The sequence below is a fragment of the Hordeum vulgare genome, chromosome 6H (assembly GCF_904849725.1).
Source record: "Hordeum vulgare subsp. vulgare chromosome 6H, MorexV3_pseudomolecules_assembly, whole genome shotgun sequence".
Taxonomy (NCBI): Eukaryota; Viridiplantae; Streptophyta; class Magnoliopsida; order Poales; family Poaceae; genus Hordeum; species Hordeum vulgare.
In genome coordinates this window covers 9161676-9179667 of record NC_058523.1, presented here as the reverse complement: position 1 = coordinate 9179667, position 17992 = coordinate 9161676, and the positions used below count along the sequence as shown (strand labels likewise).

At 44.9% G+C, this 17992-nt stretch overlaps 1 protein-coding gene across 1 annotated transcript; it reads right to left on the bottom strand.

Moving 5' to 3' along the window:
- Window positions 1-213: 213 nt before the first annotated feature.
- On the bottom strand, window positions 214-1482 carry LOC123403164 (neurofilament heavy polypeptide-like). The gene has a single exon (XM_045097125.1). It carries the CDS (start codon window positions 1427-1429, stop codon window positions 353-355), a length of 1077 nt encoding a protein of 358 aa, XP_044953060.1. The 5' UTR covers window positions 1430-1482; the 3' UTR covers window positions 214-352.
- Between the last annotated feature and the right edge of the window lie 16510 nt (window positions 1483-17992).

The window sequence follows — 17992 nt, the reverse complement described above, 5'->3', positions numbered from 1 at the left end:
TACAACAGGATCCACGGCTCCATGGTTGCAAAATACATTGACTCCTCCAGTTTTGTGTATTGGATATGTGCATTGACTGCACCCAAATTATGACAAAAAAACACAAATTATGGTGGAACTCATATTATTAATTTTCAGATGCATACATCGATCATTGTATTGTTTTTAACAAGTCAGGCGTGTCTTACCACTAGAAGTAAAACAAGCAAGACATTACAACATGATTCGCAATGGAAATATTTAAACAAAGCGTGCATGCATGAGAATTAGCATAATGGGATATCCAATGCTATTTTGCATGCATGGTAGTATGCAGATGATGTTGCGCATGAATACGTGTATAAGGCACCACTCAAGCACCATTTTGGCCGGCAGCCTGCTGAGACATGGCTCCGTACTTCATTGCATCGGCCACAGGTTTCGCAGGATCCTCCTTCTTAGCGGATGCCGCCTCTTCAGGCGTGGTGGCGGTTTCAGCCTTCTTGATGGACTTCTCGGGAGCAGCAATGTGCACACCAGCTAAGGTAGTGGCAGCTTCTTTTCTGCTAGGGGAGGTAGAAGAACTTACACTAGCTTTCTGCTGAGAGATTACACCATATTTTGATTCGGCAGTTGTAGACTTTGTTGCCTCTTTCTTGGCAGCCATGGCATCTTCAGATGTGGTGGCAGTTTCAGCCTTCTTGATGGACTTCTCGACAACTTCTTCCCTCTTGGGGGAGGTAGAAGAACTTGTACGAGCTGCTTGCTTAGAAATGACACCATACTTGGATGCAGCAGCAGTAGACTTGGCTGCAGCTCTCTTGGCAGCCGCGGCCTCTTCAGGTGTGGTAGCAGTTTCAGCCTTTTTGGTGAACATCTTGGCAGCAGCAATGTGCATGGCTGCTAAGTCATTGCTGGCTTCTTTTCTGTTGGGGGAGGTAGAAGAACTTGTACCAGCTGCTTGCCGAGAGATGGCGCCAAACTTCAATGCATCAGCAACAGACTTTGATGCATCTCGCTTGGCAGCCGCGGCCTCTTCAGGGGTCCTGGCAGTTTCGGCCTTCTTGATGGACTTCTCGGCGGCAGTATAATGCGTAGCGGCTAAAGTAGCGGCGGCTTCTTTCTTGACGGGGGAGGTAGAAGAACCTTTACTAGTTTCCTGCTGAGAGATGGCATTGTACTTTGATGCAGCAGAAGCAGATTTTGCTCCATCTTGCTTGGCAGTCGCGGCCTCTTCAGGTGTCGTGGCGATTTCGGCCTTCTTGATGGGCTTCTCGGCGACAACAATATGTGTAGCTACTAAGGTAGAGTCAACTCCTTTCCTGTTGGGGGGAGCCATCTTCAATGTGTTCTCCTCCGCGGCGCCATAGGTGTCGGCTGGCCTTATGGCCGCCACGGCCACAATAGTGGTGAGAAATAACATAGCCACGGCATACTTTCCGTTGGCCATTTGTAAGTAATTCCTCAAGTGGTCCCTTAGGCGCGCGGAGGATTTGAAATGGTGGAGACACATGAGTCATAGTGGCAATAGGCTTTATAGAGACAATGTGAGGTCAGGAAATCACTCCCATGAATGTGAGGTCATAAGAGGTCAACAATGGATATGAGGTCGCGAGAGCCCCACAAGGTACGTGGTAACCCATTTGTGGAGGCATGCATGCAGGAATGTGAGTGTTGCGGTTTGTTTCCTTGTTTCTCTCAATGCATATATGGACGTGGGAACAAAAATTCATTTTTGAGCACGAGCTCAGATGCTCTCAAAATCCAGGCCTTCTACTATCCTCGAGATTGTTGTTGTATGTTGCATTATGTTTTGTATCTCACTGAAAATAAATGGGCCGGCACACTTGTTACCAATAGGTACCATCATGTGATCTACAGTCCGTTTGACAAATAGAGAACCTAGCGAATTTCCTGAGTTGTGATATGCCGTCACGTGCTACTATGCTACCTACACCTAAACGGCCAGTGCTAACCTCCATCACCACCCAGATCAGGGGGTCCTTCTTCTGAACAACAAGGCGCTAAGATGCAGCCGGTGGCGTCCATGCAATGTTCACTCCGGATAGGTCTCCTATGTAGTTTCTCCATTGAGTTCGCTTTCCTTTTTCCCGGCTTCATGTGATATTATAAAAAATTAGATGTAACACTTTGAAACTTTTACCGACTTATCTTCATTTCCTTTTCCATATGTTAGACCTCTATTGATCTACTATTGCTCCTCACATTCAGTCAATCAATAGAAACAACAAAAGATTTGGGGAATTTGCTTAGGGTTTTGGCACCACCAATAGAGGTGCGATATTGAGCCAGGCGGGTCATGTCGGCTAGGGTTTAACCCTTTAAAAAACGAGAAGCTTCTACTAGTACAAAGCATCACCTTTGCTAGGTGAGTGACTATGCATTGCAACGGGGAACATTAATGAATTCATGAGTGATATATTCAGGTCATACTATCAAGAATCAATCAACTTTACCCTTCTGTTGGAACATCATACATATGCAATGCATGTATTTCATATATTCTTTGTCCAATAAAGCTGTATTTCCGAGAGCCTAACTCAGTTAAATTTCACCAAACATTTTGCAATGTTTGTCTGACTATTTTTAGGGGTAAAGATAATCATGATAGTTGTTTTGACTGTCTCTAACCAACGGCCATGACAGCTTTAGTTTCATGTGCAAAAAGTAGCCTCCAACTTATTATCCAGGTCAGTAAATCACACCCATTCGTATGGGAAGAGATCTACTCGGAATTCCGCAAAGAACACGATCTTGAGGCTCGTAAATAGTAATCTCTTCAGAGTGAAATTCAGGTGTTTAGGTGACTCGAACAAGGTGATGGTTATAGGACCTTGGTTCTTCCATAACCAGGATGTGATGATGGAAGAATATGATGGTTTTGGTAACTCTAGAATAGTTGTTCTGGACAAGATCACAGTAGGGCGCAGGTTCACAAGCTTCAGGACAATTACTTGCATGAGCAGATTGTTAGAGGGATGTGCTGCAATATGGGTGAGGTCATGGAGGTTCATGTCAAACTCCTGGCTGGTTTTGTGGGCAAATTTGTTAGAGTGAGAGTGAGCATAAAGGTGGAGAACAAGATTACCCTCTTTATATCCATGACAAGGGACAAGAAACATGAATTGTATAAGGTGAAGTATGAAAAACTTGTGCGGTTTCTATGGTCTGATGGGGCATTGGCATGAAGAGTGTGGCAGTGGAGAGCACGATGAGGATAGTCTAGAGAGGGAAGACTTCCTACTGGTGGATGGGAGCCTAGGAAGAAGCAGAGGAAGATAGGGAGGTCGTGGACCAGGGTGGTGTCTCGGTGCTGATTATAACCCCCTTGGACAGGGTAGAGGTAACGAATATGATGATGGCTTGGGAAAGGGGCAGAGGCAGGGTCACTAGAAACTAGATGAGTTGGTGTTTCAATGTATTATATCAACAAGCTCGTGACCAACCAGTGGATGGGGGGCAAACACAACCCTTGAAGTGAAAAACCAGGATGTACAAGGAGATGGCGGTGTAGTTGGCAAAAGAGTGGCCGAGGACTAGATTTCTTAAGAGAAAGCTGCCGCTATCCCCAAGGATCTTGTGGGGGCGATCATGCCAGCGGGTAAGGGGACAAAAGTTGCAGCTATGGTGGATCAGTTTGATCGAAATATGGATACGGTGGAGCCGTATGGAACCCCTCGGAAAATGCCAACAAAAAGAAACCAAAAAACGTTGAAGGTACATCTATGATCACTATTATGATGGCAATGAAGAATGATGCATCGATGGCTCCCTCCGAGGGAGGCCGCCGAGAACAATGAGTATCTTATGTCGGAACTGTCGTGTTTTGGTAATCTCGAGACAGTTCGAGAGGTTCGCGGATTACCGACCAACATAGTTGAGATCAATTGCAGAGTGCACGCACTAAAGATTTAGCTCTTTATTTTGGTTACAATAAATCCTTTTCGGTTAGTAGTTCCGGTAGGAGTGGAGGCCTTGTAATTTACTGGAACAATTAAATAAAATTGGAAGTTTCTGGTTACTGAAAGTATCACATCGATGCAAAGGTGGCCGATCTAGGCTCAGTTCCATGGAGAGTATCATGTGTGTACGGTGAAGCTCAGGTTCTGGAGAGATACAAAAACTGGGACACACAACGCAACCTGCGTTTCGACCACAGAACCATGGGTTGTTAACAGCAATTTCAATGAAGTTCTCCACCATTAGGAGTATAAAGGCACAGGCTAGTGAAGCCAAGTACAGCTTGACGATTTGATGCCCTCGATGTGTGTGGCCTTACTGATCTGAGACACGTAGGGCGGCAATGGACTTTTGAGAAAAATTTCGCGGGCGGAACTTACACGAAAGTCCATTTGGACAAATGAGTGGCAGACCCAGGATGGTGCACTTTGTTCCCATTAGCTTCAGTGCAACATGTGACGGGAGCTTGTTTAGATCACACACCAATCTAGTTTAAATTTTCAAACAAATTAGAGGAAAACAGGGGAGCATGGCCGTTTAAATATGAGTTGATGTGGGAAACACACCTAGATCTTACGTCTTTCATCGATGCAGGATGGAAATATAGACCAAGCAGCACGTCGTTTAGGAAACTTCAGGAAAAATAAAACAAATCTTGGTGAATCTCTCTGGTTGGGATCAAAAACTTTCGGCAATGTCAGGAGGGAGAATAGAAGAATGAAGCATGAACTAGAAATCTTAAGAGGGGTTATGGGTCATACGGGACCGTCACGAAATAAAAATCACAAATCAGCTCTAGGAACTATACAATCGGGAGGAGATTTTATGGAAACAAAGGTCGCGGGTGGACTGACTTGCGGGAGGCGATAAGAGCACCAGATTCTTCCATTGAAGGGCCACTATGAGAAGAAAGAAAACTCATAAATCTTTGAGCAGAGGAGCTGGGGATGTAGTAACTGAGATTAATGATCTAGAGGACATGGCAACCCGATTTTATTCATAGTTATAGACCTTAGAGGGAGTCAACAATATGCAGGAGGTTGTGGACTTGGTCCTAGCTAGAGTTACTCTAGCTATGAATGCTTCCCTCACAGCTACGCACACGGGTGATAAAGTCAAAAAATCTTTGCTTCAAATGTTTCCATCCAAAGCTCCTGGGCCTGACGGCTTTCCCGCCCAGTTCTTTCAGAAGCATTGGGATGTTTGTGGTGAGGAAGTAACTAATTAAGTCATCTGCATTGTCGAAGGAATTGAGAGTGCCATAAGCATCAATAACACTTATTTGGTATTGGTTCCGAAGGTGAAGAACCCTATTTCTGTGACTCAATTCCGACCTATAAGCTTATGCAACGTTCTTTATAAGATCATCTTAAGGATATATTGCCACACATTATTTCACCGGAGAAATCAGCCTCTGTCCCAGGAAGGCTCATTACAGATAACATCATAATGCCGTATGAATGCCTGCATTTCATGAAGAGGAACAAAACACTTAAGCATCGCCATTGTAAGCTGAAGTTTCATATGATGAAGGCTTATGAGCGATTCGAGTGCAAATACCTATAACGATAAAGTTGGGCTTCTCGACCATTTGGGTAGATAGAGTAGTGAGTATGGTAAGATCGATATTTTCCTCAGTTCTCTTTAATGGGGAGAAACTGGTGGATTTTAAACCTACAAGAGGTATTCGGCAGGGAGACCCAATATCACCCTACCTTTTCTTATTAGCACCAGACGACCTTTTAAGTCTCCTCAAATCCAGAGTTCAGTCATCGCATGTTGGTGGAATTCAGGTGGCCCCCTCGACGCCTCCAGTAAACCATCTTCTCTTTGTTGATGATAGCCTGGTATTTTTCAAGGCTAATGGTGCAGGGGCAATGGAGGTGTCAAATTGATGAATTCTTATTGTCAGGCTTCAGGTAAGTGGATAAATAATAGTAAATCTTCTGCGTTTTTAGCAAACGATGTCGAGAAGTTCTAAGAAGAGAGGTCAACAACATCCTCATTGTTCATACAAAGACACTCATTGAAAAGTATCTGAGAATGCTCTCTGACATAGGGGTGACGAAAACAGGGGCTTTTAAATATCTCAAAGATAGATTGTGGAGTAAACTGAAAGGATGGATTAAAAAGGCGATCTCAGCTGCGGGAAAGGAAATATTGATCAAGTCAGTGGCCCAAGCGGTTCCAGTTTTCTTGATTTTATGCTTTAAATTGCCTAGGGGCCTGTGTGAACATCTGAATAAATTAACTAGGCAATTATTTTGGGGGAGTTAAGTTGGTCAGCGAAAACCACATTGGATTTTGGGGAGTGCTATGACACAACCAAAGATGTGTGGCGGACTTCATTTTAGAGATCGATATTGCACTATTGGCAAGTCAAACGTGGAGTCTCTTGACCAGCCAAGAATCATTAATTGCAAAATTGTTGGAAGCAATCTACTTCGCGCGAGGAAATACTTTTGATGCCACTCTAGGATCTCACCCGTCTGAAGTGTGGAGGTATTTGCTGGAAGGAAGAGATGCTTTACAAGGGGGCTTAATCACGAGGATAGGAGTTGGGGCTTCAACAATGATTTGTCGCCAAATTGGACCCCAAAAATGGTATGAGGTCAATTGTATGTTTGGGTCAGGATCTGACGACTTTTCACTACTCGAAAAGGGCTTATAGGTGATCACAAATTAGTGGAGGGTGGGACGGCTCACCCGCCACAGCTACTTTGAAAAGTTAGTTGTGGTAGGTGCTAAAGAGAGCCCGCCACAAGTTGTGCAGAAGCAGTGGCGGGCGTTTTCCGCTGCCCGCCACACGTACGATCTCTTTGTATATTCTTTTGTATAACTCACCTGTGGCGGGTGTGCCATAGTGCCCGCCACAGCTATGTGCCCTGGCAATGGTGGGCTGTTTCTTCTCACCGTCACAGGTAGACTCGTCCACTGCCTATGTTGCACTTTCTCCCCCAAATACACCCTTCCTTTTTCTGAAAAACAGTTTCAAAATTCTCCACCATTCTCGCTACCAAACCCCGTGCCTCTTCGCCATCGTACATGTCCTCCACCCCTGTGTCGAGCTCGCCGGCACTATCATTCGCCTATGCCACGACCGCACGCCTTCGTCGTTACACGCCTCCTCTATAGCACCTCCCAACCTCTCACCGCTATGGACCAGACAAACCCTAGCTCGGACCCTCCTCTTCCAGGGCCCTCTTCTATGAGGGCCCCCTCGTTGTCGGGACTCCTCCGCCGCGGCCCCCTCGTCGTCGAGTCTCATCCGCTACCGCCCCTAGTCACCAGGCCTCTCCTCTGTCGCTGCCACATACAAACAATGGATTCCTCGGCCAGGAGTCGGAGAAAGACACCACCGTCTGCAGCGGACTTATCCACTAATGACCTATAAGTACAGGGCATAAATCGTAGTCCTTTCGAAGTAAGAGTGTCAAACCCAACGGGGAGCAGAAGGAAACGACAAGCGGTTTTCAGCAAAGTAATTTCTACAAGCACTAAAATAGCGGTAACAAGTTGTTTGATAGCAAGATAATTGTAACAAGTAATGAGTGGCAATAGTAACAATAAGTGCAGCAAGGTAGACCAATCATTTTGTGGCAAAGGACAGGCCGGAATAGTTTCTTATAATAGGCTAAGCGTTCTTGAGGGCACACAGGAATTTCATCCAGTCACTTTCGTCGTGTGGGGTTAATTCGCGTTCGGTACTTTGATAATTTGATACACTACAAGAAATATGCCCATTTATGACCAAAAAAATGACCGAGGCTAAATTGGTCATAGATCTATGACCTAAATTTACAAAATGGTCAGTGAGTGTCTAGGAGGGCCCAAACCCCCTAATCTTATTGACCATATGTGTCAAAAGGTCATAATCCCATTGCATAAGATGGTCATGAGGATATATAGCATTGTTTTAGAACATATTTTCGAGCGTCTTTAAATTAATTGTGTCATCATAAGTTCTTTGCCACAAACGGGGCATGCCCGTTAGGCACAAAATTCAGCAATTGTCTCTAAGTGCCATGTACGCAAGTTGATTTTGCTTATGTCTTCACACCTCCTACCTAATGCAGATAGTATTGACAAGTAGGACCCCAAACATTCGTGCAAGGCCAAACAATATTATGTGTTGGTTCCACACACCATAGAAAATTTACATGTTCACTTTATATTGTCATCGATCCATCTAAGTATTTTATTTAAATAGCATTCCAAATTTAAATATCACATGTTAAGCCATATTTTAATAAAATGTCTGTCCTACTATAAATATGTGTTGTGTAGATGTATCTGTATATTTAAAATGTTTCATATCTTTGTGAAGCATATCCCTTCAAAGCGTATTCATAATAGATTTGTTTTGTGGGGCTATAAAAGAAATCTAGATGTACACAAATGCCATGTGGCTCTTATTTAAATGCGAGGACCATTTATTTAAAAACCATTTAGTCTAAGCTTCAAGGTAATAATTTATATTTTATTTTCATGGTAAACAAAAATTTAATCTACTTTTGTTTTAATTCTATACATAGAAACTCCTGGTACTAATTTCATTTATTGGTTATTTCAATAAAATCGAATAGGACTAACAAGAAATGGATTTATTTACGTGTAAGTAGAGTCTATCTATTTTTTCGCGTCCCGCCCACATTTCCCTGATTCCCTCCATCATTTTCACTTTCGCGCATTTTCTTCTCGAGCCGCGCTCGATGCCAGGTCTCACAAATACTAAGTGTCTAACCCTAAGTTTTTCCTCTCCGCCCCCACCCTCATTTGTAGCCGCCGCCGCCGCCAACATCGCCCAGATCCCCTGCCCAGCGCCACCCCATCCGGCTCCGCTCCCACCCCCACCTCCTCCGACTCTCGAGACGGTCGTGTGAAGCCTCCCGGACTGATTCCCCCATAGATCGGCCGTGCTCTTAGTAAACACCAATGGATCCTCCATTGACCTCAACCCACCAGATCACGGGTTTCTTCCATCAAGCCACCCCGCAGAAGCAACAACTCTCCGGCATCAAGACCAGCGTCCTCAGCGCGGGCGACCGCATCGGCCGCGCAGTTGGTGACGTCTTCGTCCACCTGCGCATCGACGACGTCCTTGACATCGCGTACGTGCGGCATTACAGGAGGATCTCTTACATAGGCTGCCCAACAGCCGCCGACAACGACGCGGAGAGTAAGCAAGACACTGTTGTCTCGCCGGAGTTGATTCTTCATGTATGTGATCTACTTCAATCCATTCACTGTGTGAGTTTGATCAGTGTTCTAAATTTCCTGTCCTGAATCTAGAGATAAGAGTAGGCTAATTCTTATATATCAATTACCATGTCTTGCAGTATGGAGGACAAATCTGGCGAGGGAATTAGATAACTATAGTATTTCTGAAATTTTGTGAGTCCCTGTTTGTTGCATCAAAAGGGCCTTCTGTCAAAAGTAGTTAAAAGTCTTCTGAAGAAAGGTGTCTTCAGGCCCTGATTTAACTTCTTGAATGGTAAGTGGCTGGTTATATATTGCAATACAACATACCGTCCAGCAGTCTGTCACTGTACTTGTTAGATTTAGTTGCTTAGTGGCGAACACTACATTCTATGCTCACATGTGTAGATAAGATTATTAGTTGCAAACATCACCAATCGGGCACACACTTGTCTGTTTGATCTTTTGTGTCCTGTAGTATTTAGATCTGTTTGAATTCTTTTCCCCCCTAATAACCTGGTTATGGTACTATTGGCATCTAAATGAACAGTTGCATCAATTATTTATTCACTGAATGCAACGTATGTCTAAGAAAAAAACAACTGCGGCTACTGGCGTTCCTACTTGATTGCTTGCAATATTGTAGTGCATTACACAGCAATTTTCCTTCTCCATTGCTTATATCTAACTATCTACACTATCCAGGTAACTATGTATATAAAACAGAGAACAAGAACGGTCTCTGCATTCATGTTCTTCAGGAGCTACAAACAGCCAATTTGCTTGTTGGCTCGAACAGTTCCATAAATGGCTTTGGGATTATTTTCTTGCTGTGTTGGTACATAATTAGTGCATTTAGCTTTACATAAATGGCTCCCGGTTAGCTCATACTTACTCAGCCTTTTTGATAACCTATGAGTACCACTGATTCAGTTTTGTTGATGTCCACAATTCACTGTATTTTCTGCCACACTATCATTTTTCTTGATATGCAAATTTGGAGAAGTTTATAGTCTGTAGAGCGTAGACTGAATCATAAACGTGTGGTTTTCTAAAAACAAGTGATGCAGAATAAGTGTAGTTGACAGTTTATCAAGCTGAAGTGCACTTATAAGGTTTATTGAATGAATTATACATTATTTTTCAAGACATATAGCAGCCTCTTTGTGTCGCATTGTTTGAAAAACCAAATCGCTGTCTGTGTCTGTGTCTGTGCAACATAGGCGGCTGCTTGCTGCCACTAGCACTCGATAATCCTTGTGTCTTGTAGCATATATAGTAGTATAGGTCGGTTTAGATTTTCTTAGCTTATAAGGCATAAGCCTGCTATAAGCAAGTAAGCTTGCTGTAGCATTTGAGATGAGTCAATAAAGATTCATACTACTAGCTCTTGTGTTTGTGTGAGTGAAAAAACAGGGAGGGAAGGAAGGACGGTGTGTGTGTGCATCACATACTTTAGAAAAGCAGCGGTCAACATTTTAATACTGCTAGATTTCATGATATATGCCAGAACTGAATTTGCAAGATGCTATAACCGGTGACTGAACAAGAACTTGCATTGGTAGGCATGAAATTTCTTCTCCGAACATAGGAAGTTGTAGCAAGCATTCTTCTACTTATGCAAAGATTAAAATCCTCAGACATATTTCTGCTCCGAACTAAGTTTACCATCTGCTTGGGCTGCATTGGCAGACATGAGATTTTTATATCACGAACAAATGTTAGATGTAGCTATATTTGTAGATAATTATAAGACCTCTACTTTTATCATGTATCTTCTTCCAAATGTCTTACCTATCCATTGTATATTTCTTCTTTCAGTGCAATTGTACTTCTATTGAAATATTAATTAATGAACACATGTTACTTTTTGTGCATGGAGAAGTGTGAAGCCAGCAAGAATGTAGAAACTGTAGATGTTAATCATGTTGCTCATGTAGGATTAGGAAGGAAAGCCAAACCGAGTCCTAGTAGTATTAGGATTCCTAGTCCTAGTCTATTTCCATAGTCCCTTGTGGACGTGTATAAAAGACACCCTAGGGGTGTTGATTGTAACACCAGGAAAACGAAAAGCAATACAAAGCAAAGGCTCGACACGGGCCTTTAGCCATCAAATCCATCGATCAGTTTTATTCGTGTCGCTAGTTACGCAAATTCCGTCAAGTAGCCGTCCGAAGCAAGAATCGCGTAGGCACGCCTGTACAGCTGCATACGCACCTTCAAAAGCCAACAATTGGTATCTAGAGCCTCGACGATCTACGATCTACGATGACGGACAGCGGCGCTGAGTCGGTCGAGTCCGGCAGCGGCGGTGCCAAGGCGAACAAGAACGGCGACAAGGTGAAGAAGGGCGTCAAGTCAGCAACCAGTGGTGGAGGAACGAGCGGCGCTAACGTCCAGGCGCATCGCAACATCCCCATCCAGTACCCGATGCTCACCGACGCCAACTACGGCGTGTGGGCGGTGAAGATGAAGATTATTCTTCGATCCCTCCGAGTGTGGCAGGCAATCACGGACGACGACGTCGATGACGAGTCCGACGAAGGTGCCATGGCCGCCATAGCCCAGTCCGTGCCGGATTCCGTGCTGATGACATTGGCGGAGTTCGAGATGGCAAGAGAGGCGTGGAACGCACTCAAGGAGATGAGGATCGGAGAAGATCGCGTCACCAAGGCACGGGCACAAGTGCCGAAGCGCCAATTTCACAAGTTGCAGATGGAGGAAACTGAATTGGTGAATGACTACGCCATGCGTCTTACTACTTTGGTGGGAGAGATCCGCGCGCTTGGTGCAAAGCTCGATGAGACCGAGATCGTGGAGAAGTTTTTCAGTTCAGTCACTGATAAATTCACGTACATCATCGGCACGCTCGAGCAGCTTTACGACATCGACGACATGACCATAACGGAGGCGATCGGACGATTGCGGACATGGGAAGAGAATGCTCGTGGCTGTCGAAAAGGCAAAGGAGGAGGTAGCGACCAACTCATGTACTCGCGCGCAGATTGGGAGGCCCCAAGTAGCAAAGGAAGGCGTGACGGTGGCGAAGGCTCAGGCAACACGAAGGGTGATGGACAAACCGGAAAAGGCAAAGGAAAAGGCAAACCACAAGGTCGTGGTAAGGCGGGCCAATCTAAAGAGCAGAAACCACGGAACTTGGACTTGTCCGAGGTCAAGTGCTATAACTGCAATAAGATGGGTCACTTTGCGAAGGATTGTCCAAAGCCTAACAAGCGGGAGATCAAGGCAAATTTGGCAAAGCAGGAAGACGAAGGTCCAGGTCTTCTGATGGCCGAAGTTTGTGATCTCGCTGAAACGGTGGTTGTAAAACCAAGCCGGAAGGTGCTACTTCATGAGGAAAAAGTGACACCAAAGTTATCCGGTGATCAGAACGTGTCGTGGTATCTCGACACGGGTGCCAGTAACCACATGACGGGGTGCAAGGAGAAATTCCTCGAGCTGGAATACGATGTTAAAGGCTCGGTCAAGTTTGGTGATGGTTCAGCTGTGGAGATTTGCGGACAAGGATATGTCCTCTTTGAGGGTTTCACAGGCGAACATCGCATACTCACCGGAGTGTACTACATCCCACGGCTGCGCAACAACATCATCTCTATTGGGAAGCTTGACGAGTATGGATGCAAGGTGAATATAGAGAGCGGAGTGATGACGATCTTCGACAACCTCCGAAACGTGCTAGCTCGTGTTAATCGCACACGGAATAGGCTATATATCCTCAACCTTGATCAATCTCAACCGGAGTGTTGGCTTGCCAAGAGTGATGATGATTCGTGGTTATGGCATGCTAGATTTGGACACGTTAACTTCTACGCCTTGAAGAAGATGTCAAAGATGGAGATGGTATCCGGGATGCCAGTTATCGACCATGTTGATCGAGTATGTGACGGGTGCTTGGTTGGAAAACAGCATCGCAGGCCATTCCCTGCTCAGTCTACCTATCGTGCAAGTGATGCACTCGAGCTGCTCCATGGTGATCTATGTGGCCCTATCATCCCGGCAACTCACGCTGGAAAGAAGTATTTCTTGCTTGTGGTAGACGACTACTCGAGATATATGTGGGTCATTCTCCTACGATCTAAAGATGAGGCGTTTGAAGCGTTCAAGAAGTTGAAGGCTGCAACGGAGATGGAACACAAGCTGAAGGTTCGCGCTCTACGGACAGATCGCGGCGGAGAGTTTACGTCGAATGAGTTCAACGACTACTGCGAGAAGATTGGCATAAAGAGGTTCCTCACGGCACCTTACACGCCGCAGCAGAATGGGGTCGTTGAAAGGCGCAATCGAACCGTCGTTGACATGGCAAGGAGTTTACTCAAGAGCAAGAACCTGCCGGGGACTTTTTGGGGAGAAGCTGTCTCGACGGCGGTCTATCTTCTCAACTGGGCTCCAACGAAGGCGGTGATCGGCAAGACTCCGTATGAAGCAATTTACGGACGTAAGCCAAATGTGTCTCATCTACGGACATTCGGGTGCGTGGCACATGTGAAGACGGCGGAGCCGCACCTCTCAAAGCTTGCCGATCGTAGCACCAAGATGGTGTTCATCGGATACGAGAGAAGTTCTGGCACCAAGGCATACCGTTTCTACGATCCACAAACCAAGCGTCTACGGATTTCACGCGACGTCGTGTTTGAAGAAAACCAAGCGTGGAATTGGAGCGCCGCAGCCGACGATGCTCCAAACAGTAACATATTTGCAGTTGAATTTCCAACTGATGATGATGCAGGGGAGGATGTCCAGGTGATTGGCAAGACGCCCAACCAAGGTGACCACAATGGTAGTGATCATCATGGTGCCGACACCGACGACGACGCGCATAGGTCGCCAGGAGATAGCGACAACGCCGCGCACGACACAGGCGGAGATCTCGACGACAACATCGACAACGAGGCGCATAGTGACGACGACAATCAAGATGATGGTCACGGTCACGACGACTACGCCGACGACACGGATGTCGATGACACACCAAGGTCTCAGACGTCTTCCTCAAGTGCATCAACACCGACACAATTTGTGTCGCCTCCTTCGCAAGCCACAACGGACTCCTCAGGGCCTCGTCGCTACAAGACCCTCAAGAAAGTCTACAAGTACACAAAGCCAGTTACGCTCGAGTACTCCGGACTATGTCTGTTCGGAGTTGAGGAGCCGGCGAACTTCGTAGAGGCGAGAAAAAGTCCTAGCTGGACGCACGCCATGGATGAGGAGATGAAGGCAATTGAGAGCAATGGCACGTGGACTTTGGTAACCCGACCTCCAAACCAAAAGACGATAGGTTTGAAGTGGGTTTACAAGTTAAAGAAGGACACGGAGGGTGCCATTGTGAAGTACAAGGCAAGACTCGTTGCAAAGGGCTACGTACAACGTCAAGGAGTTGACTATGATGAGGTGTTTGCACCGGTTGCTCGAATCGAGACGGTGAGAGTGCTCCTAGCTTTGGCAGCACAAGAGGATTGGAAGGTTCATCATATGGATGTTAAATCCGCTTTCCTCAACGGCGATCTCACAGAAGAAGTGTACGTGGAACAACCCCTCGGCTACGAGAAGAAAGGCGAAGAAAGGGAAAGTTTACAAGCTCAAGAAGGCACTTTACGGGTTGAAGCAAGCGCCAAGAGCTTGGAACTCAAAGTTAGACCGAAGTCTGGTCTCGCTCGGGTTCAAGAGATGTCCCCTCGAGCACGCAGTCTATACAAAGAACTCCAAAGGCTCAAACCTGCTAGTTGGAGTTTATGTCGACGATCTGATTATCACCGGAGATAGCGTACAAGAAATTGAACGTTTCAAGGCGCAAATGAAGAACAAGTTTAGCATGAGTGATCTGGGATTACTCAGCTATTACTTGGGCATCGAAGTGAAGCAAAGCTCCGAAGAGATTTCCCTTTGTCAATCGGCTTACGCGGTCAAGTTATTGGACAAGTGTGGCATGTCAGATTGCTACGCGACACAAGTTCCAATGGACCAACGTCACAAGTTGAGCAAGCGTAGCTCAAATCCGCCGGTGGACACCACAATGTATCGAAGCGTTGTGGGTAGCCTAAGATACTTGGTGCATACCCGACCTGACTTGGCTTATTCAGTCGGGATCGTCAGTCGTTTCATGGAGAAACCGACAACCGAACACATGAGCGCGGTCAATCAAATTCTACGCTATGTGAAAGGCACAATTAATCTTGGCTGCACGTACAGAAAGGGAAAGGAAGGATTGATCCTTCGTGGATATTCAGATAGTGACATGGCAGGTGATGTTGATGACCGAAAGAGCACAACGGGCATGGTTTTCTACCTTGGCCCGAATCCGATTAGCTGGAATTCTCAGAAGCAAAAGGTGGTGGCACTGTCTTCATGCGAGGCAGAATACATAGCGGCAAGCACGGCGGCTTGTCAAGCAGTGTGGCTGAGAAGACTCCTAGCTATTCTTGCAAAGCGGGAGGTGCAGAAGGTGTCACTGAAGATCGATAACCAAGCTGCAATCTCGTTGTGTAAAAATCCGGTTCATCACGAAAGGAGCAAGCACATAGATACCCGGTTCCACCATATCCGGGAGTGCATTGAAGAAGGGTTGATCGAGGTTCAACATGTGAACACGAAATACCAACTTGCCGATATTTTCACCAAGTCCCTCGGTCGACAGAAGTTCATCGAGATGAGGAGGAAAGTCGGAGTGCAAGAAGTGAAGTCAAGCAACAAGATTAAGGAGGTGAATGTAGATGTTAATCATGTTGCTCATGTAGGATTAGGAAGGAAAGCCAAACCGAGTCCTAGTAGTATTAGGATTCCTAGTCCTAGTCTATTTCCATAGTCCCTTGTGGACGTGTATAAAAGACACCCTAGGGGTGTTGATTGTCACACCAGAAAAACGAAAAGCAATACAAAGCAAAGGCTCGACACGGGCCTTTAGCCATCAAATCCATCGATCAGTTTTATTCGTGTCGCTAGTTACGCAAATTCCGTCAAGTAGCCGTCCGAAGCAAGAATCGCGTAGGCACGCCTGTACAGCTGCATACGCACGTTCAAAAGCCAACAGAAACTGGCTCAGTTGTGCTACACGTGAGTCAGCTGTGAGGACCCAATTGATCTGGTTGCTTGCTTGTCTGAATTTGGTGCCCATTAGTTCAGTTGTTACACGCCTGTCTGAATTTTTCCGGTGCCACTGCTGTCAGACAGCATACCTCCGGCTCTGCTTCAGAGCGAGATAAGCATTGCAGTGTTCGCTAATCGATTTTGCTTGCTGCTACAAATTTACTACAATTTAGTTATATGTGTATCTGAATTTTTGTTGAGTGCTTGCTTGCTGCTACAAATTCACTAGAATTTAGTTATATGCGTATCTGAATTTTGTTGAGTGTTTGCTTGCTGCTAAAGAATTAGTTGCCGAATTTTGCTCCATGCCTGTCTGAATTTTGTTAGGTGCTACTTCTGTCAGACAAGAATACCTTCTCTTCCCCTAACTTCTAGATAGAATCATATCAATAGAGTATCTATAGGCTGAATATAACTGTTGTTGTTCTGGCAATTGACAGGATGATTTCCTGCCTCGGACGGCTACCCCCTTAGAAGATATTTTCAAGTCGATTCTCTGGTATGGAATGCCACCAATGCTGTTATATGTTTGTATTTACTTCTGATAGTTATATGATTGTAGCACACACTTCCACATCATGTAATTTCGTACTTCCATATTTCCCTTTTACTCCAATCGAATATTAATAAGCCAATGACAGTCCCTAGCTGTATCAGGTGAAAACTAAGTACTGCAATGTGATATCGATCGATCGATTCTTTAGTTACCTCTATTGCCTAATTTAGGCCCTCAAAGTGCCAAGTGGCAACTGTATATATCCCTTCATTGGGAAATATCATGATTCTAATGTGACAGATCACTGTGATAGGCTTTTGCCTTGCTATCTGAGCACGAGTTTACCCCTAGATAATTATTTTATTCTCGTTTCTGGTATAGTTACTACCAAAGTGCACATATTGGTTTTGCCTACTTACCCTACTATATGAAATACTACTCATGTTTACCTTGGTGCCCTTCCCCACTATATCTTTTGTCTGCCATAGATGTTGGTTAATCAACTCTGCTTTAGTTAGCTCAAACTACTAAGGAACATCATAATCAACTCTACTATTTGCCCCCTTGACGGGCCAGTTTTCTTTTCTTTAAACCTTCCTTGTAACTTAAATATTGTGTCTGTTGCCCCATTCTTTGATAGAATTTCAGGCTATGGTTTTTTTGCCCCACAGTAAGCAGTCAAAAAACAAATCTAACACTACCATATTCACCTCACCAATCTAAATAATATCATAGTATATATACCAGTGATAATAATAATAGTCAAAGTTGGAGCAGTTTCATGGTCCAGTTTCTAAAAACACCGCGTATGTTTTATGCCGGAGTTAGTAGCTGACTGCTAAATAAGGTTTGCCGGAGTTAGTAGCTGACTGGAAGAGGGTGTCGTATTTTGCAGCAGGAAACCAAAAAAAACAAAATTAAAAACATTGATAGAACATAAAAAAGAGGCTGCAAACCCTTTGATGGTCCATCATGTTGTTTATATGTGATCTTCGGTTTCTAGATGCACTTATGTCACTATTAGTCAAATTTTATTTCCGTTGCTTCTGCTGACATATAACAAAATGGTAAAAGCAAACCACACAAACACACTTTTAGGTATGATTGGCTACTTCCAATTATGTGAGGAAAGGATTGATAGATAAAAAAAACTGGAGCTATATTTGGTGTCCCCTTGCTTCTCCATCAGACCCTGGACCAAGCAGAAATATCATGTGTTCTGCAATCTTATAGTTT

Bases quoted from the DNA above. Each gene is read 5' to 3' on its own strand.
- LOC123403164 (XM_045097125.1), bottom strand. From the start codon at position 1,429: ATGGCCAACGGAAAGTATGCCGTGGCTATGTTATTTCTCACCACTATT.